At 36.1% G+C, this 12,912-nt stretch overlaps 2 protein-coding genes across 4 annotated transcripts in view; both read right to left on the bottom strand.

Annotated features, from left to right (window-relative positions):
- TSSC4 (tumor suppressing subtransferable candidate 4) overlaps window positions 1-12,912 on the bottom strand; it is a 265,206-nt gene that overhangs the window by 87,345 nt on the left and 164,949 nt on the right. The window lies entirely within an intron of this gene.
- KCNQ1 (potassium voltage-gated channel subfamily Q member 1) overlaps window positions 1-12,912 on the bottom strand; it is a 320,180-nt gene that overhangs the window by 205,369 nt on the left and 101,899 nt on the right. For all 3 annotated transcript variants that reach the window (XM_065755204.1, XM_065755201.1, XM_065755202.1), the window contains one exon: window positions 10,911-11,031. In XM_065755204.1, coding sequence (XP_065611276.1) covers window positions 10,911-11,031 — 121 coding nt within the window. The remainder of the gene's footprint in view (window positions 1-10,910; window positions 11,032-12,912) is intronic.

Below are 12,912 nucleotides of genomic sequence, written 5' to 3'. Positions count from 1 at the left end.
CATGTGGCAACTTAGCATCCTAGACTTTAGGTTAAAGGAGAGAAGAAAAGGATAGATTTCACCTCCCTACACAAAGCTCCAGAACACTTCACGTTCAACAATGGGGGGAATTTGACCCCTGACTTTCAGGTCTAGGTGAATTTGTAATGCTTGAGACAAAGCTTGTTTCTTTGTTTTTTCAACCGCAGCTGTGGTGAACTAAACACAGTTGACAGCTGATGTTGCTAAGCAAAAGGAAAATTGACATCCCATACCACTCTGGTGATGTCACCTGTGTGCTACCATCTGTGGGACAGTCCAAAATGAAGTTTCCATTTTGTATTAAAAGCAACTTAAAAACCATGGATTGTCAGGATTTTCAAACCATTCACTGCTGCCTAATGCCTGTGAAGTCTATCGCCCAAAATTGATAACTGGAAAAGGGCAATGCTCAATATGAGCACTTCTGAATCCCACTGTTACTGCAGAATGTCTTCTAAACAAATAAGATAGGGCTCAGTAGTCATTGAACGATGGCTGACCTGCATGGAGAACACCAGTATGGCAAAATGAAGTGTAAACTGATTGCCAGAAATTCAACTAACACATTCCTGTAAACAATTAATGAATGCTGGAGATGACATGCAATAAAAATAATTTACTCACTTTTAAAGGCAATGTATTTCAACAACAGGATAAAACTCAATCAAAAGACAAGCTGTTCACAATTCTTTCTATGCTTTCATCAAAGCTAAATCAAAAACTGATCATAAACCACATCCCATACATAGTGGGGTCACATTTTTAAAAGCATTAGTATGCTTTTAAAATGCTTTTAATGTCAAAATAGGCTTTCCTTAAATAAATAAATAAAAACACCATGGATACAGGGGTTCAACTGCTTCCTAAAGTAACAGTGCTCCACAGAAAAAGAAATCATGAACAATTATTTAAGTAAATTTTACTCAAAATATCTTTAAGTATTGGACAAAATGGTAAACTTTCAATCAAATCTAGGTAAAAGTGATTTCCAAATGCGACACCACAGATGCACCTCTTAGTTCAACACTCCCCATATTCCTGCATATGAACTGAAGTTCTGTAGTGATCTAGAAACGTTTTTGGCACTGTCTTTCCATTAAAATACAGCTCTTTTTACAGATCTAGTGTCTGTGAAGTGCCATTCCTCAAAAACAAAACAAAAACATTGAAAACACAACAACCCTATAGCTACAAAATGCAGACTCTCATAACCTAAGATTACATACAGAGTGTTATGTTTATTATGTTTCTGCTGTGCTCTGCTCACTTCATTGGCTCTCCGCAGGACATTGCATCAAACAGAGTACAATTCATGTGGGTTCAAAATTCCTAAAAGATCAAATCACTGGGACTCCCACCACTCCCAGTGAGTTCCTCTTGAGGAGGGGTGACATTTCTGCATCGATGGCACTTGGTTGCACAAGAAATGGGACTCTGCTGTGGGGCAGGCTCCAGCCCAACAGCCAGGCTGACAGCTGATACCACTTTATGCTCCACTTCCCTTTAGGCATTGTATTTGGACATTTTTACATGTAAGGGGGAGAAAAGTGGGAGAAAAATATTACTTTTCCTTGCAAAAGAAGTAGAGGAGTTACCAGGCACAGCAATGACTAGCCTCTGTATTTACATTTATCTCAATAGAAGCACAGTAACCACAGAAATGGGAGTGGTACATGAACCTAAGGAAAACACAGACCAAAACACAACCATAAGCAAAAGGTCAAGTGCTCAGCTGCAGCTTTCTAGCAAGCTGACAACTACCTTAAGGTATTTAAGACATTTTATCTGCAGCACAAAGGAAATGCTTTAGCCTATTCTATTTTAACTTCCCATGGTGATCAAAACAAAACAGTTCTATACATAGGAATGGCCTAGTCCCTGAGTGAAAGAAACGACGATTTTCAGTCCTTGTAGTTGCATGAAGGTGCACTGCAGTAAAAAGCTACCTGATGTGGTCTCCCAGGTCAAGGACAAGTGGCCCCAGCTGGGAACACCACATATCACACGTCCATTCTACCTGACCACGTTTTTAACTCAGAAAAGAATAATTCTCAGTAGCAAACAGAAAAATAAACAGTTGGGAGAAGAATCTCAGTAGCGTATCAAAAAGGATTTCCAAAGAAGTACAGCATAAGGAAAATACTAAATTCTGAATCAAGACCTGGTCCTCCTGAGAACAGCATTCTTATGAAAAAACCCTGCACACACAAAATTTATCTTTGTAATACATTATGAAATGAAATTCGTATGAAATGTCAATTTGTGTTCATAATACGTTTGAACAATTTTCAGATTGCTTCCACTCAGACTCTACAGCTTGCCATTTCCCAAGCAATCACACAACTACAAACAGATGCACCATCTCATTTACACCTTTTGATATTATTTCCTTGTGCATCAATACCATAACAAAATGGTATTTTTCTTTAGCACTGCTGTCCTGTTGCAATACTTTACAATATTTGAACTGTGGATTCTCACGTTTTCCCAAATAATGTACTTTGTGCAAAAGATGTTCTCACAAGACTTTATTATGAATTAAATGTTACTCGAGAATTAAAATATACAGGTTCCTTGGGTCACATGTGGTACTGACTTTTAATGCTACACTGTTTCATGCTCGCGTTTGATAGTTCAGGCTGAAATTAAACAAGTAAATCAAAAATACATTATACACACAATTTTCTTTTTATGCTGTGTTGGTTTCTAGCTATGTCTTCCCCAAATACAGAAACAGATCTCAGTAATTACACTCTCCACGAGAGCTACTACTTCAAAAATGAAAGTATGCATGAATGTCAACATATTGATCAATATTAGAATAACAATTTCACTAAAAATGCTTATGTATTGGAATAAAGATGCTGTGGTCAGCTATGTTGCTTGGTTGGCTCTTAATAGGTATCCCCTTTATTATATCAGAGATTCCTGCTGGAGAGCTGTGATGACAAATCCAGGTACATTTGCTACAGTGATTTAGCACATTGTATGCAATCCATGAAGACATGATGGCATACAGATTTCAAACTATGTTAATGGTACTGATATTTTAAGTAACAAATTTTACAACTTCATGATAAGCATTTTGTTACCACAACCAGTAGAAAACTGTTATTTACCATACGATCAACAAGCCATTAAACAAATTTCTACTTCACTGTTTTGGAAATAATTATTCAACACCGAAAGCGTTGGGTTTCTGTGTTTTGTGTTGAAGTCACATGTCCTCTTCCCTGAAACATACACAGTATAAACAGTACAAATTGTTACCCATCACATCTAAGTGAAAATAAAGCTATCCTCCATCCTCACAACAGAAACAAAATGTTTATGCTTTTAATTCTAATTCTGGAGTTAGCTCAAGATGACCCTAAATTTAACTTAGTCAAACACTAAATAAAAGTGGGACATTTGTATTGTGCCATTCCCCTACTCGCTAAAAAAAAAGTTTTTGCACTTATTCTTCGTGGTGCCCAAAGTAAACAACGATAAAAGTTAGTAAGTGGAGAACTGTTTGTTGTTTTTACAGCACTGGAACCCTGTACTTCTGAACCACTAAGCAGCTGGAGTCTGGCTTAATTACTTAACATCAATCAAGATGTAAACCAGTACTTGGAGACCAAGGAATGCAAAGTTCATCTGCAATACAAAAGAAATAGCTAAGCTATCTTAGCTTCTGCCTAGATGGTTTGTACACTAAGAAAAGTCAACACATTACTTTTATACTATGTCAGATACATAAAATAGCCAAATAGTGTTTATACACTGTACTGGAATTCATCAGTGATGTTTAACAGTAAGAAATGAAAAGATGATGAGAATATTATTTCACAAATGGTTATAAAACGTAACACAGAGCATATTTGTTCAGTACTACATTCTGGTAAATGTAGTAAAAAATAAAAAAGCTTCAGTAATATGAAGGCCCTTTCCTCTCCAATACACAGATAGATATTTCAAATAAAAGGTGGGAAGAAATCACAAATTCTGGGTGACTGCCTGATTTTGCACCTGTTCACTCTCTAAGCTTATGAAACCCAATTCTTTTAATTGTGTTTTCACTAATATTAAGAACACAGCACAACAATGCTGAATTCAGCTTGACGCAGCACTACAGTCTTTCTTTTACAAGATCAAAGGAAACAATCTAATTATCCCCTCTGGTCTTCAAATCTATAGCTGTGAACTACACATTCTATCTAATCTATGAAAAAAGCAACCACCCACCACAATACACAAAAACTTCTCTCTAAAGATAAAAGAAATGAGTAACCACATGGGACAGATGTTAGCCATACTACTTATTGCACTGTTGGAAGCAGCTCAGCTCCTATGGTGTTGATGGTGAAATAAGACACCATGAAGATCTGCTCAAGCTTCAACTTCATCTTATCTCAGGTAATTCATCTATGAAAATTAGCTGACTGTGTCACATAAGACACAATTAAGTCAATTGAACCTGCTCTGTGGGGACATCAGGTGCCATTAAAGCACACATCTCTGCTGGTGTGCAGGGATCCCACCTGTCAGGTATTACAAAGACAGAATGACAACCGCCCAAAATGCTTCCAAGCCTAGACGCAGAATGAGAGAGTCCATATATACATAAAGGCTGAAGCATTAACACATGAAAGATAAGTAGCACGCTTGTTTCCACGTAGCAATGGCTACAGTACATTCTGGGAGCAAAACAGAAAAGTTGACAACAGTTTTCAGAAAGCTGTACAAGAAAATGCAGCACATCGATGCTATCAATCACTGCTATCATTGCTACAATGGGAATGTCACAGCTCTTTTGGGAGTGCTTCTGGCTTCTAACAATATCCATAAGTCAAATCAATTTCTGAGAGAGTATGAAGAAAACAGCTGACCCAAAATAGCCAAGTTTGCTTACACCCTGTTTCTACCATCTAACACTTGAGCTGTGGACAAGCTTTGCAGGTTAACTTAAATCAGAGGAGTTTTGAGTTCTTCTTGGTGCCTATAATGTGCTGATCACTGTTTAATTAAGGAATTAGCCACACTTAGGGCTGCATTGCCACAACTTTTCCTCTGCCATTGGTCCCAAAATAACAAATCAGAATGGGATGATCATGCCGAGTCTTTCATTTATTACTGATTTCATTGCTTATCAAACCAGCTTGACAAGACACTTCACATCCTCAGGAGGCTTAAAGCAGCTGAACTGATGAAAGTAGCCTGACTTCTGATACATCCAAAGACCTAGAGTTTCCAGACCCCACGGAAGTCACAGTTTATATATTGTTAGCAGCATTTCAAGCAGAATTCTGTAGAAATCAGTAGAAAACAGCCATTAGTTCTAGCCACTTCAGAGTGAAAAAAAAGATATTTGCTTGGACTCCATAGGGTCATTTTGGCATGAAGATGAAGATAAAAGCAGGAATCTGTTACAATATGAGTTACCAAATAAAAGCAAATAGGGATGCTATTCACTGATAATCTAAGAGACAGTTACAAAATATTCAGAACTGTTTGTTCTAGACAGTGAGGCTGTGTTTTGCCAATAGATTATATGCTGTTAATTAAAACATAAAAAATAAAACACAAATAAAACCTTAACAAAAAAGAAAACATTATTTCAATGAAAAGCCATTGATAACTGCAGCACCACAGTCACTGCACACTGTGTTTATCAGCTCCCTTTGAAGTATAACTGATAGGATAAAGCAACCCAAAGTATTCATTCGAGTTATTCAGAAAGATCCATCTGTAGCCACTTCCTCAACCTAGAAATCAATTAAAGAGTACCAAATTTCTTTGCTTAACTGTACAATCTATCACGCTGTTTAACAATTAAGGGTTCATTTTTAAAAACATCTCCATCATAGGAACCTATCACTTGCTCCTAATACATTGCCTAAAAGACTCAACCACACCTGAGATGCTGACAGAGATAGAAAAGATAAGGCTGATTTATTCAGGATAGAAATACACTTAAGTGAAGAAACTGCTTTTTGTTTTTAATCTAATGCTTTCTTTTAGCATAAGCGTACAGCATTAGACCCAAAGATCACAGTATGCCATCGCAAGCAATCCCGCACTGAAAAATGATTTTACAAATGTATTTCATGAGATAAGTTTTGGTACTGTTGATATGTATTTGTCATCTCAAAAGCAACACATGAAACATGTGGGAAAGAGACATTAAAACACCATGAACTATTATTGTTTTGATCATATAAACAGTAATAGGAACATAAATGTGCAATGTAACTGCTTTCACTTAAAAATGCATTCCCTGAATAGCAGGATTGACATTAATTCTTGCAAAAGTTAAAAGTAAGACAAAGAGATATACGCAGTCACACCATTTGCAACTTAAAGATCAAGAATTTTGTAAGCAGTTTTTCATAGAGAGTAAATTGATCTACATAATCTTACACCAGTGAGTACTCATTTGGCATGATACTCAAGGGGATTTTCAAGGGGATTTAACTAGATATGAGCTCTTTAAGGGGTCATATCAGTCCCTGTAAACTTTGTAAAAAAAAAAACAACCAACCAGCTACATCGCATATAAAGAATTTAAATATGTTTTTCAGAGGCTACCTTTATGTTTTAATCTCTGCAGTAAATTTACAATACATTTGTGGCATTTAGGGATAGGGGTTAGTGATTGGACTTGGTGACCTGGAAGGTCTTTTCCAATCTAGATGCTTCTATTCTAGAGAGTATTTCCCAAAAAAAATAATAATAATAATAACTTGTTAGGAAGCAGAAAGAAATACTATACATTATTTATCAGAACTGATTAAACCTGCCACCGCTTGATGTGTTAATAAAACTTGAGAGTGGAAAACTACAGAAATGAAAGGGAGAGAGGAATTTATTTCTGAAAAAAAATAAAAATAAAAATAAAAATAGTAATCATCATGAAGAATTGGATCTATATTTAAACTTTTTTTAAGAAGTTTTTTAAGAGTTAAAAAATCACTATATGTCTCAACCCAATATTTCCTTCTTTCTTTTCTTCCTAGTTTAATACATCTCTTCCATTTGTATGTTTTGAAGTTTAATTAATTCTTTTTTAATACCCTCAGCTAATACCGAAGTTTAAAAGGGTCCCGAAATTAAACAGTTATATGAACACAGACAAGGAAATGAACACTTGATGACTGAGGCCCAACTACTAGTAGCATTGACTTTCCAATGCTTTAAAATGTAAATACAACAAAAGGTTCAATGATGTGAAACAAGGAACAGATGATAACAGAGGAATACACTAATTCAAGAGAAAGAAAGCAGTAAGTACTCCAAAGAAGAGATGTGGTACTGCTACAGTCTAGTTTTTTATTTCACTTCTACAACAGACCAGACCACAAGGAAAATTAAATAAAATAGTGAAGAACCAAGTCTTAAACAGTACACCATTTACCAAACTTTTATAAATGTCCAAATTTACTTTCTAGGTAAGTTATGATGGCTAATTAGATTGTTCCACCTAAATCTGCATCTTAAGCTTATGAAATTTCTCATGTAGAAGGATAAATGCAGTAACTCTTTTATTCACTGCTATCCTGTCCTGTACTTTTTCATGCATCTGCTGCAAATTTGTTTCACTCTGTTTTAATCTGTTTCCTGCTTGAACATAAGGTCTCAAAGTGCTTCTGTATTCCTGCTTCCTCAAAGTACCAGAAATATGATTAACTGCTGCAGCCATCTTTCCACATGAAAGATTTCCCCTAATTCCACAGAAATAGAGCTATGTTTGCTATTCAGTCTATTTCAGAATTACATTCAAAGTCCCGCAAGATAGATTCAATTGGAAAATGCACTTCTATATAAAAAATAAATAGGGAATAATGATCACATAAGGAAACAAGACACTGAAATTCAATTTAAAGGGAACCTCAGGTCTAGATAGCTAAAGCCTTTCTAAAGCCCATTGTCATAACAGCTAAAAGACAGAAATTTCTATCAATGACCCAAGTCAAGTTAGTTAGCCTCACTTTCTTTAAGCTACAACAATGTCAAGTGCTTGTCTGGTAGCAATGCAGTAGATATTCCCCAGTTTTGCTGGAAGATTTATTACCTGTCAAAAGGAATACTTCCCACAATGTCAACTGAAAGCCATTTTCCAGTTGCATGTCTCTGAATAACTGTGTAATTCATGTACTTATGACTTCCAAAAATTAATGTTTATTCTGGAGTCACCTTCCTGTGGTTGGTGGATAAACTCATGCATATGTTGCAATGAATATGTAATTGACCAGGAAATAACCCTTCTAATACCAAATGTAAGCATTCCTAGATCAGGAGCTCTATAGAAGAGGCATTGCCTCCGCTCCTTAATCTGCCTTCATCCTCCTGTTTCTCTGATAGACTATGGCTTGCTTTTAAGACCTGAAGCTAGAGCTATTTGCACTTCATTTGACTTTTCCCTACTAAGTTGTTTTCATAGCTGGTGCTACGGATTTGTTAAGTCCCTGGCATAATTTGCATGATGGCTGCTTGTTTCCTTATCTTCTACTTTGGTGTACTCATATTGTATACATGATGGTTTAAGAAAACGAAATGATTCACAACTGGGGGTCAGAAAAGAAGTAATTCATCCTGAGTTCTCTTGTGCACAACGTAACTTCCATACACGTATTAAATACACACATGGATATGGAATGGCACTTTTCTTTGTATAATAGAAATGATTAGTAAACAGCTTCGCACACAGACACACATACCTTTTGTTCAGTACTAAATTTGATGCTTATTTATAATCCTACATGCATAACATTGAGGCCCTCTTGACATGAGCAATCAGCTTATAAACATTTGTTCCTTTGAATTTAAGAATGAAAAATAAGTATTTGTCCAAATAGTTCATGGAAATTGGTGGGTCTTCAACATCCAGCAACACCTGTGCCTGGTGAAACACTGCACAGTAACTTGCTTTTCACTGCACAACCCAATAGTATAATAAATAATATGGTCTTAATTCCAAAATTTTGGGGAAGAACTATCAGCTAAATGCCAAATACAACAACTGGCACCACAAAGCACAAGCTTTTCTCTAACTTTTTGTCAAGCCCATATATTTATGGGCCTCTCTGGCATTGTTTCATCATTTAATCAACTGCATACCAAGTAGACACTTCCAAGTGAACAGTCCACAAGATATACGACATCAGGGCACCCATACTTCAAAGGGATACATGTCAATTAATATTTTGTCCAGCTTTGCATTTAAACCAGTTTATCTGGTTTTGAATTCAGAAACAAGAAGTCTTTGAAAAAACAATCAAAAACAAACAAGCCACCAGTGACCTTTGCGTTCTTCTACCTTAGGACAGACTCAAATCAAAGTAAATCCAAGGGCACTTTTCATACTATCCCATTACTCATAACCTAGAACAATATAGGAATTTGAATGAATGTTACAACAACAGCAAAAAAGTAAAAGAAAGAAAGCAAGTTTCATATTTTCTTCAGCTGATACATATTTACCTATATCCTAAGGTCTCCCACAAATGATGATAATATTAAAAAAAAAAAAAAAAAAAACACCACTCAAATGCTGCACAAGCTGACTTAAAAATAGTAGAACACCTTCCTATTTATAACCTACCAAAGTGACAATGAGAAATAAAGGAATTATTCCCAAGTCCAAATTGGATGATGAAAACTCCTGGCACCAAAGCTGATTTCTTTTAAAGAAAACCTTACAATGTTTGGGTTTTGTTTTGTCTTAAGCCATGAAAAGGAAACTTCTAGATCTGATTTTGCTGCTCCGTTGTTCTTGTCTAAGGCTAGAGGAAATTTATGACTTCCTCCTCCTGCTTACATCGCTAAGAAATCTTCCAGAATAAAAGTCTCTTAAATCCTCTGCCTACAAATGCATGTACACGTAGATGATTCAGCTGAAAATGCAAGTTATTTTGCCTCAGAGTCACCACTGTTCTTTCTTTTTTTTTAAGTACCCTTTTTCTAAAGGGGCTGTAAAAATATGTTTGTCCTTCTCTACTATTTACATCATTTAGAAGGCCTGAAAAATGGAAGCAGACATTTCTGCATGTGTTGCACCTCAGTAATGTAAGTATGCCAAGAATTTTCATCTGTGGTTTCACTGCAGAAATCCTCAGATTTCTAGGAATAGGAAGGGAAGAAACTCTGTTATTCTGCTGGTGAGGTGAAAGAACTTGATCTTTTAAATACTGTCAGACATTTGCTACGACAAATCGTATGAATTCTTAGGAGGTTGAATTATACAGTGACAGATATTTTTAAGGCATTCAATAAGAAAATTTAGCAGTTCTCAACCCATTTTTCCTCTTGACATTATAGTACAATTTAAACCCATTCTCTAAAGAATTTTTGAGAATAATCTAAAAACGCAAAGATAACATTTCAGCATAAAAGAAGTGTGGAAAATCTTCTAAAAACCCCCCAGAAATATAGGCCTATTTCAGGCCACTTTGATGTATCACAAAGCAGTAATAAAGATCAAAACAACTTTTTCTTCCAATACATATCATCTTATAATCACTCAAGAAGGTACTGCTGAAATCAAAAGGCCAGTATTTCATTTAACTATGTCAAAATTAGCACTTTACAGCTATTCCACTGGATTAATATAATTCTCAACAGGCAAGTTCACCCACACATTGCCTGCATGTGAAAATCTTAAGGCTATCAACCACCAGCTGCCCACAGACATTAGCTAAAACTAAAACCTTGTGTCAAAGCCAAGTGAACTTTTCTTTAGGTCAACAAGGAGATTTACTGGCACTCAGAAAAGTATACACCAACTTCAAGGTAAAAGAGTTTGACGCAAATATCTGAGATAGCCCTATCAGCTCTGTATTTCAGCTCCTACCTGGAATGGCTTCTCTTGTCTAAGTCAACTAATGCACAATTCAATGGCCTTGACTTACTGTGAGATGTGAGTTATTGGGGTTAACAGCGTTTCACCCTCCAGGTCAAGCTCATCAGCAAAGCTGTTGGTCCTGATGAAGGGTCCTGTGTTCACATCTAAAAACGTCGGGCTTTTTTTCACTGTGAGAAAATATGCAGAGAACAGTTATAGCAATAGCATACAGCTTTTTCCAAAAATGACTTATTGCTTGAATTTCTAAAATACTGTACACTTTGACAGAATATTGTACATTATACCCAAAAGTTAGTACAAATATGTGCATATACATCAAATTTCATAAAAAGTAGAACTCTTCTATTTGAATCATTTCAAATTTTGCTCGACTTGAAACTAATTTTCTTCATTTTCTTTTGTTTATACATCTCAGAATGTATACACCAGAATTTGGAGTATCACAACACACTATATAAGTCAATATATGATAATTAGCCATACCATGCTCCGTTGTTTGCTCTATAATAGCAGTAGCACATGAATATCTCAATGGCAAGCTAAGTTCCTCTTTGTCATCCCTACTTCAAGTTTTAATTTACAAGATCATCTCATGGTGTGTAATTACTGTGACTAAGACCAAGTTACCAGGCCTAGATCCCAAAGGGTCTGAGCCAGTTTAAAGGTTCCCAATTCCTCTCTCACTTTAGGGAAAGGATGCCTCATCTGTCAACCCAGACATGAGTCAAGAGTCAGGATGCCCAGTTCATCAAGAGTAGTGCTGCATTGGAAAGGCCATTTTAAATAGTAGAAATTCTAGGAGACTGAATTAATTTTACAATCAACACATGTATCCAAGAAATTAGAGTGATATAGATGTCATTTTTAAACTCAGTCTCCCAGATTCTGCCAGATTAAGAACCCGAAGTGTATTTTTTATTTTTTGAGTGTAGTCCTAACACTCATCAGAGAAGCTGCAGAATAAAATACAGCACAAAATACTACTGTATTTATATTTGAGCGTGAACAAATTGCATAGAGAATCAAAACAATAAGCAAGTTTCTGTAGATGTTCACTAACACCCAAACATTGTAACTTGGTAAGTAAGTATCCTCATTTGAAACAAGAAGTCAATATTTGCATATTAGATGACTGAGATGAGAAGCTACTAAGGAAAGGAAAATACAGTCTCTCTCTCCCCCTCTTCATTTTAAAATTTACCAAGATGGTCATAACCAAAATCATGCTCTGTTCTAGTGACGAGTGCAGTTCCCTACTCTTTATTCTCTCATTCATATATTGTATCTTGCTGCTTCAAACATACAGGAGGAACCAGCTCCAATACACTTCCATGCAATCTGCTTGCACACAGTGAGGAGGGGTCAAGAGAAGAGCATGGTGTTCATGAAGGTTCCCTTTCACAGATTTTGTTTGAAGTAAAGCTGCTTCAGAGCACGAGGGAGCAAACACGGCCCATGCACAGCTTTATCGTTGCTGACATGCTCACTTTGAGAGCTAAAAAGCCAGGCAGAAGACTGATGTCAGGAATTATAAACTCCCTTATAACTTATACATCTACACTGGAAAAGTACTCTGCTGGCTATCAAGGATTGAACCATGGAGTGTTTTATTCAGTAGATCACTGGGCACTTCAGTGGGATGAAGCAGCTTCTTGCTTAGGCCTATAGCCTGTCACAAATTACTTTAATGACTGATTAAAAAATGACACCTGTGTTCAGGTTTCATGGCAAAAGTTTTGCCCAAGATGAACAAAAAATGTCGAAACTGACAAAAAGTCAGCATTTTTCAGCCCTCATCAAACCAACATTATTAAGAATTGCAAAACTGGTAAAAGCTGAAGACAGGAAACTGAAGCTCGTCATTATCTCTGCCACTCTGGTACAAAGGCCAGAAATTAGTAACTTTTTTTATTTGACCTACAGCTTCCTAAACACCTAATAGAAGTGACATAAAAAATAAATCCATAGCCACTGAACATTTAACAGTGTTTCTCACAAAGCACTGTTGAAAAATGCTTTAAAAAGAAAATTGATGGATAATAATTAGT

The sequence above is a fragment of the Cyrtonyx montezumae genome, unplaced genomic scaffold, assembly GCF_038088225.1.
Source record: "Cyrtonyx montezumae isolate F1298 unplaced genomic scaffold, pur_monq_1.0 scaffold_10, whole genome shotgun sequence".
Taxonomy (NCBI): domain Eukaryota; kingdom Metazoa; phylum Chordata; class Aves; order Galliformes; family Odontophoridae; genus Cyrtonyx; species Cyrtonyx montezumae.
Note: the sequence above shows the minus strand (reverse complement) of the source record. Positions and strands in the feature narration are given on the sequence as shown.